This window comes from Galeopterus variegatus, unplaced genomic scaffold (assembly GCF_000696425.1).
Source record: "Galeopterus variegatus unplaced genomic scaffold, G_variegatus-3.0.2 Scaffold3514, whole genome shotgun sequence".
Lineage (NCBI taxonomy): Eukaryota > Metazoa > Chordata > Mammalia > Dermoptera > Cynocephalidae > Galeopterus > Galeopterus variegatus.
This window is the reverse complement of record NW_007729625.1, coordinates 292,170-306,403: the sequence shown is the minus strand read 5'-3', so window position 1 is coordinate 306,403 and position 14,234 is coordinate 292,170. Positions and strand designations below refer to the sequence as shown.

Genomic DNA, 14,234 nt, shown 5'->3' with positions numbered 1-14,234 from the left:
GCCGCGGGTTCGGATCCTATATAGGAATGGCCGGTGCGCTCACTGAGCCCGGTGCGGACAAAACCACACCAAGGGTTGTGATCCCCTTACCAGTCACGAAAAAGACAAAAAAAAAAAAAAAAAAATCCCTAGACAATGCTATATGGCATAACTTACAGCTCCTCTAAGAAATATTTTTCCCCAAAATTTTTTTTCACAATAGAGTAATTTTTAAGTAGCTTTCTGAGAAAATTGTGACTGCCTTGGGGACCATGTGAGAGTGGACTGCCTGCACTTATTTAGGCCTTCTGGTTTGGGGAATAGGACATCAGCCCTGGCTCTTACACATATGGCTTCTTAACCCTGCAGATTAGCTCTTAGTCAACAACACAGAACTCTCCATGTCCTTATCAGTAGCACCCTAAAGAAGATGCCTGCAGAAGGATTCCCAGAAGGTATTAGGTACTCCTGTAATATTTTTTTTTTCCTTCCTTTTTGTCTTTTTTACTGACCAGTAACGGGATCGCAACCCTCGGTGTCACGGCCGTACCGGGGACCGGCAATGGGATCGCAACCCTCGGTGTTGCGCCCACACCGCGCTCAGCCAGGGAGCGGGAACCGGTCTCCACATGGGATCTGAACCCTCAGCGGGAGCGCCACCACACTCCCAAGCAGCGCACTCTCCAGTGCGCCACCGGGCCGGCCCCTCCTGTAATATTTTAATCCTGTCTTTGGATCAGTGGCACCAGCAGAAGTGTAATATGTAGACCAATTTGTAAGGAACCCAGCAAACAGCTCCACGACACCACATGTCAATGTTTTGCCTTTAGATTTCACTGAAGACTCTTATAAAAATCATTTTAAAGTAAAGCCATACCTGAGAAACTTAAGAATCCAATCAAAATAAAATTACGTCCTTTGAGGAACTATGGTTCCCTCTTTGGGATAAAAATTACGTTCAGATGGGTTTCCCCTTTCTGCCCTCACTGTTGGGAAATCTAGAGCATCACAACCATGGCCACAAGGTTAACACTACGGATGACACGCTTGGAGTCTTCTCCCCTCCCCACGCTCCCCGTTTCTGATTTTCTATTTTTCTTTTATTATTTCACTGCAAAGGCTTCTTGTAAACCTCCCTAAAGCTACTATGGAGAGACAGACTATAAATAAAGTAACTGTTACCATTAAGAGTCAACATCAATGAATGAATTCAACCTGTTGCTAATCAATGGCTTACAGGTTCACTACAGTAACAGGAGACATTTAGGAGGTATGTTGGGAAGAAGATCAGAATGCATCACTAATGAATCTCCCCTGGAGATTTGGAAGAAAAGGCTCAAGGTGATCTTCCCGAGGTGGTTTAAGTGCTAGGTGGGGAGAGAAAAGATCAAACTCTGAAGGTTCTTCATACCTGTGCCTCCAGAGTAGTATCACTCAGAGATGCCAACTATTCTAATAGAAAAGAAGGTAATTTAAAAATCCAGGGCAGGCTGGTGAGCTCACTTGGTTAGAGCATGGTGCTGATAACATCAAGGTCAAGTGTTCCAATCCCTTTACCGACCAGCTGCTAAAAACCAAACAGAAAATCACTTTAAAGATCCTTAATCAGGCCTCACACTCAGCTTGGATTTGCTGCCATGGCTCACACTCATGAGATGGGCCAGTGAGGCCTGTACCCAACCAGCCATCATAACAGTCGCCTAGACACAGGAGAACCCCAATCACCTACCAAAGGCTTCCAAATATAAATCAGTCATTATTTTCAACTACCTAGCTCTAAGTCTGCCCATTAACTTTACCTGCTATAAATAATCATCCAGTCGGAATATCTATTCTTCAGAAGTTATTCTAGTTAGTAGCATCTTTAGGCAATTCAAAACCAATACATACACTTCCATTCAATCATTTCATCCTGCTTCCGTATTTATCATCTCGGTTGTCTTCACAACACCACCCCACGGCGCTCCCAGACATAGCACCCCGACTTCAGAGGCTAAGATCCTGAAGGCCCTGAAGGCCCGTGCGCGTCCCCCAGTGCTGACATAGGACTGTCTGACAGGTCGCAGCCCTGGGGCTTTTCCACTGGGTTACACAGTCAACATGTGGCTGGTTCTATTTCCACACTTCAGCTCGGAAGACTACATACAGCAATGACAGATTTGCTCTTACCTTTTCCTATGTGTCTCCTGGTGTTTTCTATTGTTGAATTTCTGTTTACATTGGAAAGCAGTCCAAGACAGAATCTGCTCCTGTTATTTGACGGGTCTGTGAATCCATCTACGAGCACGCTTCGGGAGGAGGCCTGGAACGTCTCCCCAACTCGGTTGTTCAGTTCATAGTAGGCGACCGAGCACCAGTGCTGGGGCTCCTCATAACAAACGGGCCGGAAGTCTGAAAGAAATCAAACCTTATATCACATCACCACCATCACGTCTGGGTGTCACAACTCACGATTCCACCAGGAAACTGCGATTAATGCTCTTATCCAGCAATCTGGCTGCAAGGCCAAGTATGCTGCTTTGCAATCTTTTAAAACCTGTCACTTGAATGGAAGCTGTTTGGAGTTAGCTCATTTGGTTAGTTCATCTGAGAGGCCATGGTCCTTGTCAATCTTCCATGGTTAGAGCATTTGTAAACATATTTATTAGTAATGAGGGGCCAGGGAAAAAGACGACGTGAACAGATCAATTTAAAATACTATCACTCCTGACTGGGCGGTTAGTTCAGCTGATTAGAGGTGGTGCTGATAACACTCAGGTCCAGGGTTCAATCCCTGTACCAGCCAGCCAACAACAACAACAAAAAAATCATCACCCCTAAAGCAAACATAGCTAACAGGAAGTTGGGAGGTCACTTCATCTTCATGTAGGAAAGATGCATACCACTGTTGCTGTGGCAAAAAGTATCATCTTTCTAACAAACTAAAGGTGAAATATAATAGTTTCGATAGAATTAAAACCAAATCAAAAACACCACATAGAACTTTAAATTATTTAAGAAAGAAAAAAATCTACATAGAGGGGCCCACATTCTCCTTTGTGTACATATAGGATATCGAGTTATATATGACCCAAAAATATTTTAAAGAAACCTGGATACTTCATTAGGAAACTCACGAATGTTATGTTTTCAGCCCAAATTTTAAAGTTAAATTTCCTATAACCAACTAAAGTTCAGACTTCTTTCTTTCCTTGCCACATACACCCTTTCTCTGCCTTTCTTTTGATTATATTATCTTTCTTTTCCTTGAATATCCTGGTAATTCTTTTTCTTTTTTTTTCCCTTCATGCAAAGGAGCAGAATATCCTAGTAATTCTTGTATCTAGACTGTACCTATATGCAATAAAATATAAATTTATGAAATAAATAATAGGGTTACTATTTGACTTACAAAAGGATCTTCACCTTAAAAGAATTCAATCTGGGATACTTTAAATAGTAAACTCCTGGAGACCCTCTCTAGCCTATGTGTGGTTCATGGAACAGGAGCCTCCGGATCACCAGGGAGCTTGTGAGGAATGCAGATTCTTGCACCCCACCCCAGATCTACAGAATCAAAATGCGCATTTACACAAGGTCACCACATGCTTTAGATGAACATTAAAGTTGAGCAACACTTATCTAGACTCTTATAAGATGCAAATAAAATTTTGTAAAAACGCTTTATATATATATTTCTAGGTTCTTACCAAATGAAAACCACCACTATAAACCTATAGCAAAAACACAAAGGTAACAAAATCCCTAACTTCTTAAGTTCCCAAGTCCACACTAAAATCAAGAACTACAAACTTCTAAATGCTATGTTAAAATAAATAATTAACTTATTCTAGTAAGGAGGATGATAAAACATTCATTCTGTAGTACTGAGGAATGCCAAAGTTAAAGTGCAAAGCCACGTTACCTGCCTCCTAAAACACATGCGAAATAGCAGGCCAGCAAATTTCTGTTTTGTTTTGTTTTGTGATTTGTTTTGTTTGGGGGTAATAGGAAATACTCTTGGGAAATAGCTACATTTAGTTGTCCATTTGCAATTTACCTCCATTAGGTATTGATAGCACTAAATGACTATCAGCTGTGGCATCTACAGGTCGGCCATTCTGGGTCCCCAGGGCTTCCGTGGCATGATAAGGTAGGGGTGATGTGTCAACTAAAAGAATGCAACAGAACAAAGGAATCATCAAACTAATAAACTGCTCAAAGACAGCTGGATCTAACCTCTTTCACTGTTAAACTCCTGGGCTTGGTGGCCAGTGTTACTTCTAAAGAGAGACCATATTAATGTAACAAGGTTCTTCTGAAGTGACATTATGAGTGTCCCACAGAATGTTCCGAGATCCTCACTAAAGGATGGATTTGTTTTCCCTCTGACTTATGAGTTATCATTGAATCCAAATGACTTCATGATTAGATTTTCAAATCTAAAAGCTATTCTAGCTTTCCTCAGTAGCAGAATAGTCTGTTATCTGGCTTGGAAACACAGAGAAAGCTAAACCTTCTTTGAAGTAAGCTTAATTTTCAGCTCCTATGCTGCCATGGACTGTATAATGACCATAAGGACATCTGTCCAAGACATACTTCCAGATATGCCCCCAAAACACAGACTAGCTGAAACTTGATTATAACCTAACGCCCAAGGCTTGCTCAGAAAGGCCCTTCTCCCCAGCTGTCAGTTCTGCACTGGATGGTGGTTATGGTTAGGCAAATGGCGTACATTCAGTAGATAACATCTCATCAGGAAGTAATTCACAACACAACGAAAACTCATGAGGCAGAGGGAAAACTCTTTAGGGAGAACCTCAGAACAACCAATTTCTTCAGTGTAGATTCCTAATGTTAGTTCAGAATGTTACATTAATGATAGAATTTAACAGCATAGGAGGTCAGATCAATCTGACCTTGTTGAACTGATTTGTCCACACAAGTAGCTCTTATACTTACGTGTGCATAAAAATCACCAGTGGAGCTTGGTAAATAGGCAGATTCCTGGCCTCACCTCCAGAAATTCTGATTCAATACATCAGTCACTGGATATAGCCATTTGTTTCAGCAGGCCCTAAAGGCAATTCTAATTCAGAGGGTTCACGGACCACAGCAGGAAACCATGGATAAGGTATTTCCTTGTGAGAAAATGGACTGTGACCCTGGTGAAAGTTATAAAGCAAAATGGTCCTTTTGCAGATCATTGAGTAAATCTATCTAGAAACTGAAGAGGCTGAACATAGAACTGCTATACGATGCAGCAGTTCCAGTCGTAGGTAGATACCCAAAGAAATTAAGAACGGGAACTCAGACAGGTACTTGCATGCTAAGGTTCATATCAGCGTTATTCACAATAGCCAAAATGTGGAAACGACCCAAATATCCAAGAACAGATAAATGGATTTTTTAAAAATGTTGTATTATCCATACAATGGAATATTGTTCAGTCACAAAAATGAAGTACTGATCCACGTTACAACACAGAAAAACTGTGAAAACACTCAGCTAAGTGAAACAAGCCAGATGCAAAAGGGCAAATATTGTGTGAGTCCATTTATATGGTAAATTCACAGAGACAGAAAGATCAGAGGTTACCGGGGGCTGGGGAAGGGGAGAAATGGGGAGCTACTGCCAAATGGGTACAGAGTTTCTGTTTGGGGTGATGAAAACATTTTGAAAATAGATAGTGATAATGGTTGCACAGCATTGTAAATGCCACTGAATTGTACTCATAGAAATAGTTAAAATGACAAATTTTGTGTTAGATATATTCTATCACAACTTTAAAAATCAATGTAAAATAAAAAAAACATTGTACAGCTGAAATGAGTGAATTGTATGATATGTGAATTATATCTCTTAATTAAGATATTAAAAAATTTAGGGGCTGACCCAGTTAATCTAAAAAATTTCTTTTATTTATCCATGGGTCTGTTACTTAGGTTGGCATTTTGCTGTTAATCATTTAGAAAAGAATGATTTTCTTTAAAATGAAAAGTCTATGCTTTCTCCTTCCAAGAGAAACTAGCCAGCTTCTGCATTGTTGTTGGGTCTGTCCCTTCATGGGTGGAAAAACAACAACCTGTCAGTGTAACCAGGGCAGGAGCACAATGTCAGTACAGGAAATCTTTATTGCATAGCCAGGTGCTGTGTAAATATATACTTAGCTATATAAACTGTGGCTCTGTCCTCAAATGACTTCTCTTTCTTTTTTGTTTTTGTTTTTCTGGGTGGCTGGCCAGTATGGGGATCAGAACCCTTGACCTTGGTGTTATAACACTGTGCTCTAACCAGCTGAGCTAACGAGCCAGCCCTGACTTCTCTTCTGTTGTGCCTTTCTCAGTGAACTCAGCCACTCGCAAAGACTTCAACCATCTGTGTCCCACACTGTGAGGATGACTCCAAACTTCCTTCCAGCATCTCAGCCTTCAACTCATCAGGCTGATTCTATCTCCTCCAATTCACTGCCTTCTTTCCAACCCCACATCCCTGCTTCAGTTCAAGTCATTGTCATGTGCCTGGCCTGCTACAGCCTCTATTACATGTGGGACCTATTTATGTGATTGTTCTCAATAGTCACTACCTCCTGAAGGTCAGAGACCACCATCTTAATCACCACTGCCCCTCTAGCACTGGCACAGTGCCCGACACTTAGCAGGTGCCCAGTCATTAGTTACTACTTAATCAAAAAAATCTGTATCTACAGTCCTGAGCTCTAGTCCCATGTTCCAAATGCCTGTGGTCAATAAGCAACTGGTGGGCAACCACTGTGTTTCAGGCTCAGTGCTGGATGCAGAAAAGAGAAGACTCACAGATTAATGGGGGGAAACAGACACACAGGGAATTATATAACGTGGTGTGATGAATGTAACAGCAGATGTATATGCGACCTGCTGAAGGGGTAAAAAGAACTAAGCAACTGGGAAGGGAAGAAGCAACTCCTTTATCTTCCCACATTTTATAAGTTCTCTGAGGACAGGAAAAATTTTTGTTAATCCTTTAATTCCCCTTCAGCAACCTAAGGCAATGTTTGTATATATAGCAAAAGTTTAATAAGAACCCACTAAGTAAATGGATACATGAATAAGTGAATGATGCAGACTGTTATATCTGGCACCAAATGTGTGTATTTATGCATGCCTCCAAGAATTTGTTAGCCCTGGATATTATTTATCTCACACTCGTAAGGTGCATTTATATCTTTTGTTATCTCAACTTGGACCCACCTTACAGGTATGGCAGCACGTGCAATTATTACAATATGCTAGATTCTCTCTTTCTTTTCCATATGCTTTCTCAGTTCAGCAAATTGAAGATGTTGTCCTGGCTTCACATCACCAAAAAGGAGAAAGCACAGCCTGGAGGTGGGGCTTTGTTCTCTGCTGTGCTAAAGTTACACATACGTCTCTTGTAGGCAGGGACTCCCTTTGATTGTTAAAGAGGGAACACCAAAGGAAAGGCCTAACCCTGATCCTCCTTGTTGCCTGCCTTCAGGCCAGGTCTTCCTGCTTGGGTTAGAAAAATATTTTGATCTTATTTCTACTACTTTTAAAAAAAATCCTTGGAAATTCCCAGGGATGCTTTCCAAATCCATTTAGTTTTTGAGAGCTTCCAAAGGATTAGAACCAGAAACCAGAGCACTATCATGTTGTAGGTCCAGGGTAAATGCTTCACAATAGGTATAGTCCTGGCCATCTCAGAGGGTGGGCTTACAAGAGATTGCTTTGTAAACTGTAAAGCACTATATGAATGTTAGTTACCATGGTTATACTTATGCTTGTCCACCATAAACACTTGTGTCGGATCCTATTTTCCCACTGCCTGCAGCACTTACTGACCTGAGTGTTGATAGGGACTCTCTGGCTCAGAAGGGCTTCCTGGAGAGTGTGGGTAGCTGGCCGTGCACGGGGACTGCGAGAAGGCGTGGCTGGGTGAGGGCGGGAATGCAGAGCATGGAGGCTGCTGGAAGGAGTCCGGATAGGTGGCATTGTGTGGCATGAGTGGCTCGCTGTGCAGGGAGGCGCTGCGGAACTTGGCCAGGAGGCTGAGCTGAGGGTTGTATTCGCTGTGCCTGGGCACAAGCACCGGAGGCAGCACTAGGATCAGAAGGGACAAGAGAGTCAGAATTGAACACTGCTCATCAGCACAGAATAGAGTGGACACTTGCCATCTATGTGTGCCCATTTTCTGATGATAAAAGGGTTCCTCCTTTACGAACTACCCCTCCACTATTTGTGCTCATCATGCAACTGTCCATTAAGGTCCCATCCCCACCCAAGAAGTGAGCATTGAGTCAAGCGAAACCAACAGTTTTTCTCCTTGTAATCTGAATCTTTAGCAGAATGTCACAATTAATGAAAAACCTTAGAGGAGGATCTTTCTAATGTCAGCACTCTAAAGAGACTACCTAACCATGTCTACCATGGAAATTTCCAGAGCTGTCCTACCTAATACCTGGCCTTCTGGAGACATGATCTCTATGTCTACCTTTAATTCTGCCAATAAAGTTTTTGTTAAGGCAAAATTGATTTCTATTGCATGACATGAAACCCTAAGTGATGCCCAGAATGTTTTTCCTTCAGAGACCATGTTGAATTATTTAGATGATCAGCCTCAATTTCAGGTTTGGTAATGCTGCTGAAATAAAAACATTCTATATTTGTTCTTACTGGAAAGATTTAAAGATGAGTAATTAAAAGGTATTAAGTAAAATACAAATGATGAATACTTATAAGAGTGAATAAGTAAAAGATAAGCAGTTATAAGAAAACCTATAAGTCAGGTTTATTTATTATAGTATGTTCCTTCTGGGTTCCCTTCTTTAAAAAGAATATGAATGTTTCTGATCCTGGTTCTATACATAATTTAGGAATGGATTCAATTCTTCAAGGGCAAGCTTTGCACAGGCACTCACAGCTCCTACTGACTTCTAGTGTCACAGTGTGTTGCTGAAGTGCCATCTGTGACCAACATAAGTTCCAGACAAAGAAGCAGAGAAAACAGTGGGGAAGTGATCAAAAAAATAACAGAAGAAAACTTCCCAGAGCTAAAAAAAGGGTCTATGTCTTCAGATTGAAAAAATCCACAGAGTGCAGAGCTCAATTAATGAAAAAAGATCCAGACCTAGTCACACCATCTTGAATTTGAAACGTAGGAGGATAAATGTAATATTCTAAAACCTCTCAGAGGATCATCTCAAAAAGTCACCTACAAAGAAATGAGATTCAACTGACCTCGACTTCCTACCCCAAAGTTGGCCACTGAAGGCAATGGACCAAGGCCTTTCTGGGGAAAACAATTCTTACCCCAAATTCCATAATGGAAACCAGTATAATAACCAAAGACTAACATTAACTATGGACTGAAATATAGATGTCAAAGACTGAGAAGAGGAAGGAAGAATGTGGTATGAATAGCTAAATCCTCACCTTTTATGTGAGAAGGTCAATGAAATTATCTAAAAGTGATAAACCTGGAAACAGATGTATAAGCATATTATTTAGAGTTACTTACATAATTTTTAGTAATAACGAAGGAAAATAGTAAAAAAAAAAAAAAAAAAAAAAAAAAAACCCAGCCAGGAATGGTTAAAAGAGGTTGTTTCTGGGGATGGATGGGGTGGCTGTTGTTTCTAATCACACTATTGACTTGTTTGCACATGCAAGTATTGATAAACAGCTTTCATAAAAAATAACTGTTTGAAAACTGCTCTAAAATATAAAGTCTTTAAAAAAGTAAAAGTTTTGGAATGAACAGACAATAACAATAGTAATGCAATAACAATAACATTAATCGCAAAGTCTACCATTTGCCTTCTACTAAAATACATTTATCTCTTTCCAAACAAGCAATAATTCATTTCTATGTACAGAAAATAAACTCAAATCGGTAAATGTACAGTTTTAAACTAAAACCACTACAGGTCAGGGTGGCAGAGAAACAAATGACTTCCTCTCCCCTTTACAAGGTAGTATTTGCATATATACCGCCTCATGACATTTGAGGACAAACATCCAATATCACCACACAAAAATGGCATGGATGTCAAACCATTAAATGTCCTTTAATGTATTCCACAACCATGAAGGAATAAAAAGATGATTTGCCTCATGAATAGCCCGCAGTGAGGGGCTGACACAGTAAATGACATATGGCCTCTTTTTAGATGACAGTTCATTACAATGTTAACAATGTTCAAATAAACACTCATTTTTTTTTTTTTTTTGATGAAGACGAATTTGAATAATCTCTGTGACTTCAGTTTCAATGTCAGGTATCTACAGTGTATTCCTATCACTGGTAAACATAATGCCTCATACCCTTCTGAGTGCAGAGTCTTCTATTTCTTCATGGCCTGCAGATCAGAGGCACCAAGAGAAAAGAAAGGATATATTTTTCTTCATCGTGACAAACATCTTGCTAACATATTTTTACCATCTGGGTAAAACCAAAAGCAGTGAATGTTTGTAAAGAAAACTGATGTTATCATCATGGTTGTTATCTTGCCTGACTGGCTCAGTTACCTTAGATTTGCACTGATCATATTTTTAAATACTTTCTGTCAAAATGCAGCTATCCCTAACTACTTAATTCTATTGCCACATCTCACCTTCTGCTTGCAAATATGACATAGTGAGCTTACAGACATCGTTTCTATTTTATGCCACCTTTTAAATACCATGCTGTCTCTACATCTCAGTGTTGCACGAGGGAAATCACAGGAGTTACTGGTCACATGGGGGTGCAGAGCAGAGCTGAAAAAAAACTTTTGTCTCTTTTTCAAAAGTCTTGTGGTTTTGACATAATATGGGTATTTCATGTAAGGGAGAAATTACACACCTGAAATAACCTCCCGCTGCACAGAGTAAAATCATCATGCACAGAGAAATCATTTTTGCACAGCTGCTACTAGACCCATGCCAGACAAAGAACGAAGGACTGAGGAACGAAGACACTTCGCCAACTATTGGGTACCAGTCCATGAAGAGATTAATGGCAACTAAGTGTTTAAAAACTTTTAATAGCAATGAGACAATAATTTTATATATCTGTTGAAAACTGGGCTTGTATTTTGTAAGTCTTTTTCAAATTTCATTTGCCTAGCAATTCATTTGTATTGTCAAAGTATCAATTTGAAGGATTAGAAATTTAAACAAAACCTGGTCCCTCAGTACAGATAGCTTGAGAAGCACTGAAACAGGTTAGTAAAATAGACGTGGGAATGAAAAGGAAATCAGACTGCAGCCTTCAATGCACCTAAAACAGATGACCAAAAAAATGAGAGATTTCGAAGTCAAATCTTAAGCTTTATGACAATTAGGGACTCAGCAGTTTTTTGGTTTTTTTTTAAAAGATGACTGGTAAGGGGACCTTAACCCTTGACTTGGTGTTGTCAGCAACACGCTTTCCCAAGTGAGCTAACCGGCCATCTCTATATAGGGATCCGAACCCTCGACTTGGTGTTGTCAGCACCACGCTCTCCCAAGTGAGCCATGGGCCAGCCCTAGCAAAATTTTTTAACATTAAAATTTTCACTGTCCTCAAAATAACGAGTTTGAACATGGCTAGATAGCTAGATATAAAATTGGCTTTTTTACTATTAAAAAATCAAAGTTAAAAGTAAAAAAAAACTTGTGTAGCTTAAATATTACCTTAAATCAATATAATCTTTACCCACCTTTCGTTCTGGAAATTTAAACTTAAAATATGATAATATGAAACCTATCTACCATATGTAAAACATTCACACTATCATTCCTAAAAGAACCTTACATAATATAAAAAAACTAAACTATTAAATAATTCTTTAAAATTAGGTTTTTGAGTATTCGAAAAGAAAACCAGATATATTTTACAAGATACTGCTTTACAAGTTGTTACATTTTACAACTCCATTACTCAGGAAGAGAGAAATAAAGGATTTCTTAGTGAACATTTCAGTATATTGTGGGTGCTTAAGATAACTCAAATCTTTGAGACACAAAAAGGAATCAAGTCATTTTTGTCATAAAGTCAGACATTATGGACTTTTCTTTTTTAAGGAGGCAAAAAGAGTCTAAAGAGAAGCAGGCAAAAGGGGAAGAAAGCAAACACCCCCATGATTTAGTGAAAACGTATCATTGTACTAAGTGCCTGGGACATTCTAATCACCTTCTCGTACAGGGTCTCAGTCCCTGGGTGAAGTGGCTGCAAGAAGCATCCACACACAGACAGGTGACTTCCTTGATAACTGTTTTACAACACGATGGCCAGTTTGGGAGCCTGAAAGGCCACCGGGCTGAGACTGATGTAGGCCGGGCATGAATCCCTTATCCAATTTTACTTGAGATGAACTGAACTCTCGGCCCTGCACATCTGGACAGGACCATCTCTTAACTGGACATGGGCAATTTCCCTGAGCTAATGTGTCAGCCTTTGTTTTCCTGGAATGAGGCAAATGGCCAATCAAAGAGAGAAAGGTCCCATTAAAAACTGTACTCATCTTCCTGCCCGGATGCCACAGGAACATTCAATACACAGAGTTGCAGTAAAACGCTGTTAGAGCCAGCGTGAAGGAACAAAGAGAAACACCAGACTTCTCCCAAAAGGGGAGGAAATTTATGTGCACACATGTACGGGTGTGTGAGGAGTTTTAGGACAGGGCTTTCCTACATTTGGAACCACATTTAAGAACAACTGCCAACCTTCCCCCTGTTGTTTTTAGTCCTGGAATGAATTCTAGTAACTTCCACTCAGCCCCAGATATGAGATACCTTCCACTTACCTGAGCTTAGGGAGAATGGCAGCCGAAAAACCTTCTTTGGTTTAGTTCAGTTCAGTTTAGTCAAAGGAGGGCAGGACAGGGAGAAGGATTTTTATTTTTACAGCTAATCATTATCAAGGCCATTCTCAGACCTTTCAAGGCCCCAAGAGCAGGGAAAAGGTTACGCTGATGACTCCTAAATACAGTACATCAAAATAAAAGTGCATTTTTCAAAACCACACAAGCTTACGTGTATACTGAAATTAAAATATTTTCGCTCTAGACTTTTCTGACTACAAAATTTTGGATGAGTTGCTCACAACTGAACCTCCCTCTCTCCTCTCTCTGTCTTTTGGGAGAGGTCCTGGACTGGCTTGGTGCCCCGTCATTCTCCATCACTGTGAAAATCGGCCAGGACACGGTGCGTGACACCCACCTGGAGTCTCCACGCGGCGGTAGTGGTAAGGGTTAATGCACACCTCTTTCTGCTTGGAGCCGAATGGGAACTCACAGCACTCCAGTGGCTTCAGCTCGTGGTGGGACTGCAGATCGGGCCACCGCCACACCCGGCAATAAATAACGTGGGGCAAGCCCTTGCGGTGGGACACCTGCAGCCGGCCGTCCAGGGACCGGGGAATCGTGACGCACTTGCTGGGCTGCCCCGGGCAGCTGAGGGCCCTCTCCAGCTCGTCCATGGCGCCTTTCTTCTTCTTCAGTTTCTTCACTAGAGAGTCCACCGCCTTCTCGGCCCACTTCTCCTCCTCATCTCCTTGCTTCCAGCCCAGCAGTCTCTTCACGGCGGGGCTGGTGAAGGAGAAGAGGGAACTGATGGGGGTGCTGGAGTGCATAGGTGGCGGCCGCAGGCGTCCAGGGCACACAGAAACCGCACACGCGGCCCGTCACGGCCTGCAGGGCCCAGGGGACGTCAGCAGCAAGTCACCCTCCAGGGATGGCATAGGGACAGATCTTCCTTTCCTTCTGGAAGCAGCTGGGACCGACTCTAGCTGGGAAGTGTGTTGGCTTTCTCCTAAGCCCTTGGCTGGGTTGGCCAACTCTGGAAAACAACACAAGACTTGGATTAGCTTTATTGGGGCAATTTGCAGAAAAGGTCAAAGTTGGATAAAAGGGGGAAAACATCCTCCAAATGTTTTAATTCGAAGACTCTAAGTCATGTTTGACTCTGCCATCTGCTCTAGTCCCTGTATCCAGGTCTTGGCCATTCTGCCTTCAAATGTCTTTCCGAGTCAGTGTCTTCTCTGTTTCTGCCAACACCTGCGTCCAGCCCACCCCGCCACTCACTTCAATTATTGCCACAGCCTCTGGAGTAGCTTCTCTCCTTCCCCTCACTTCCATGTCTAACCTATGTACTCCCAAACTCCCCTTCTATCTAGTCATCTTCCTGTTTAAGAAATCATGTAGTTCCTTGGTTTCCCAGGTGTAAACTTCTCTGCCTGGGATCCTAAGGCCTCGATAATCTTCTCTCAACATATTTTTCCTTCTGAGTTGGATGCCCGCCTGTGGGGCATGAGAG

At 41.3% G+C, this 14,234-nt stretch overlaps 1 protein-coding gene across 2 annotated transcripts in view; it reads right to left on the bottom strand.

Annotated features, from left to right (window-relative positions):
* The window catches only part of SMAD9 (SMAD family member 9), a 29,637-nt gene extending 15,905 nt beyond the window's left edge, over positions 1 to 13,732 (bottom strand). For both annotated transcript variants that reach the window (XM_008585319.1, XM_008585320.1), the window contains exons 1-3: positions 13,140 to 13,732; positions 7,800 to 8,057; positions 2,149 to 2,370 (exon numbers count right to left, since the gene is read on the bottom strand). In XM_008585319.1, coding sequence (XP_008583541.1) covers positions 2,149 to 2,370; positions 7,800 to 8,057; positions 13,140 to 13,551 — 892 coding nt within the window. In that variant the 5' untranslated portion in view covers positions 13,552 to 13,732. The remainder of the gene's footprint in view (positions 1 to 2,148; positions 2,371 to 7,799; positions 8,058 to 13,139) is intronic.
* Between the last annotated feature and the right edge of the window lie 502 nt (positions 13,733 to 14,234).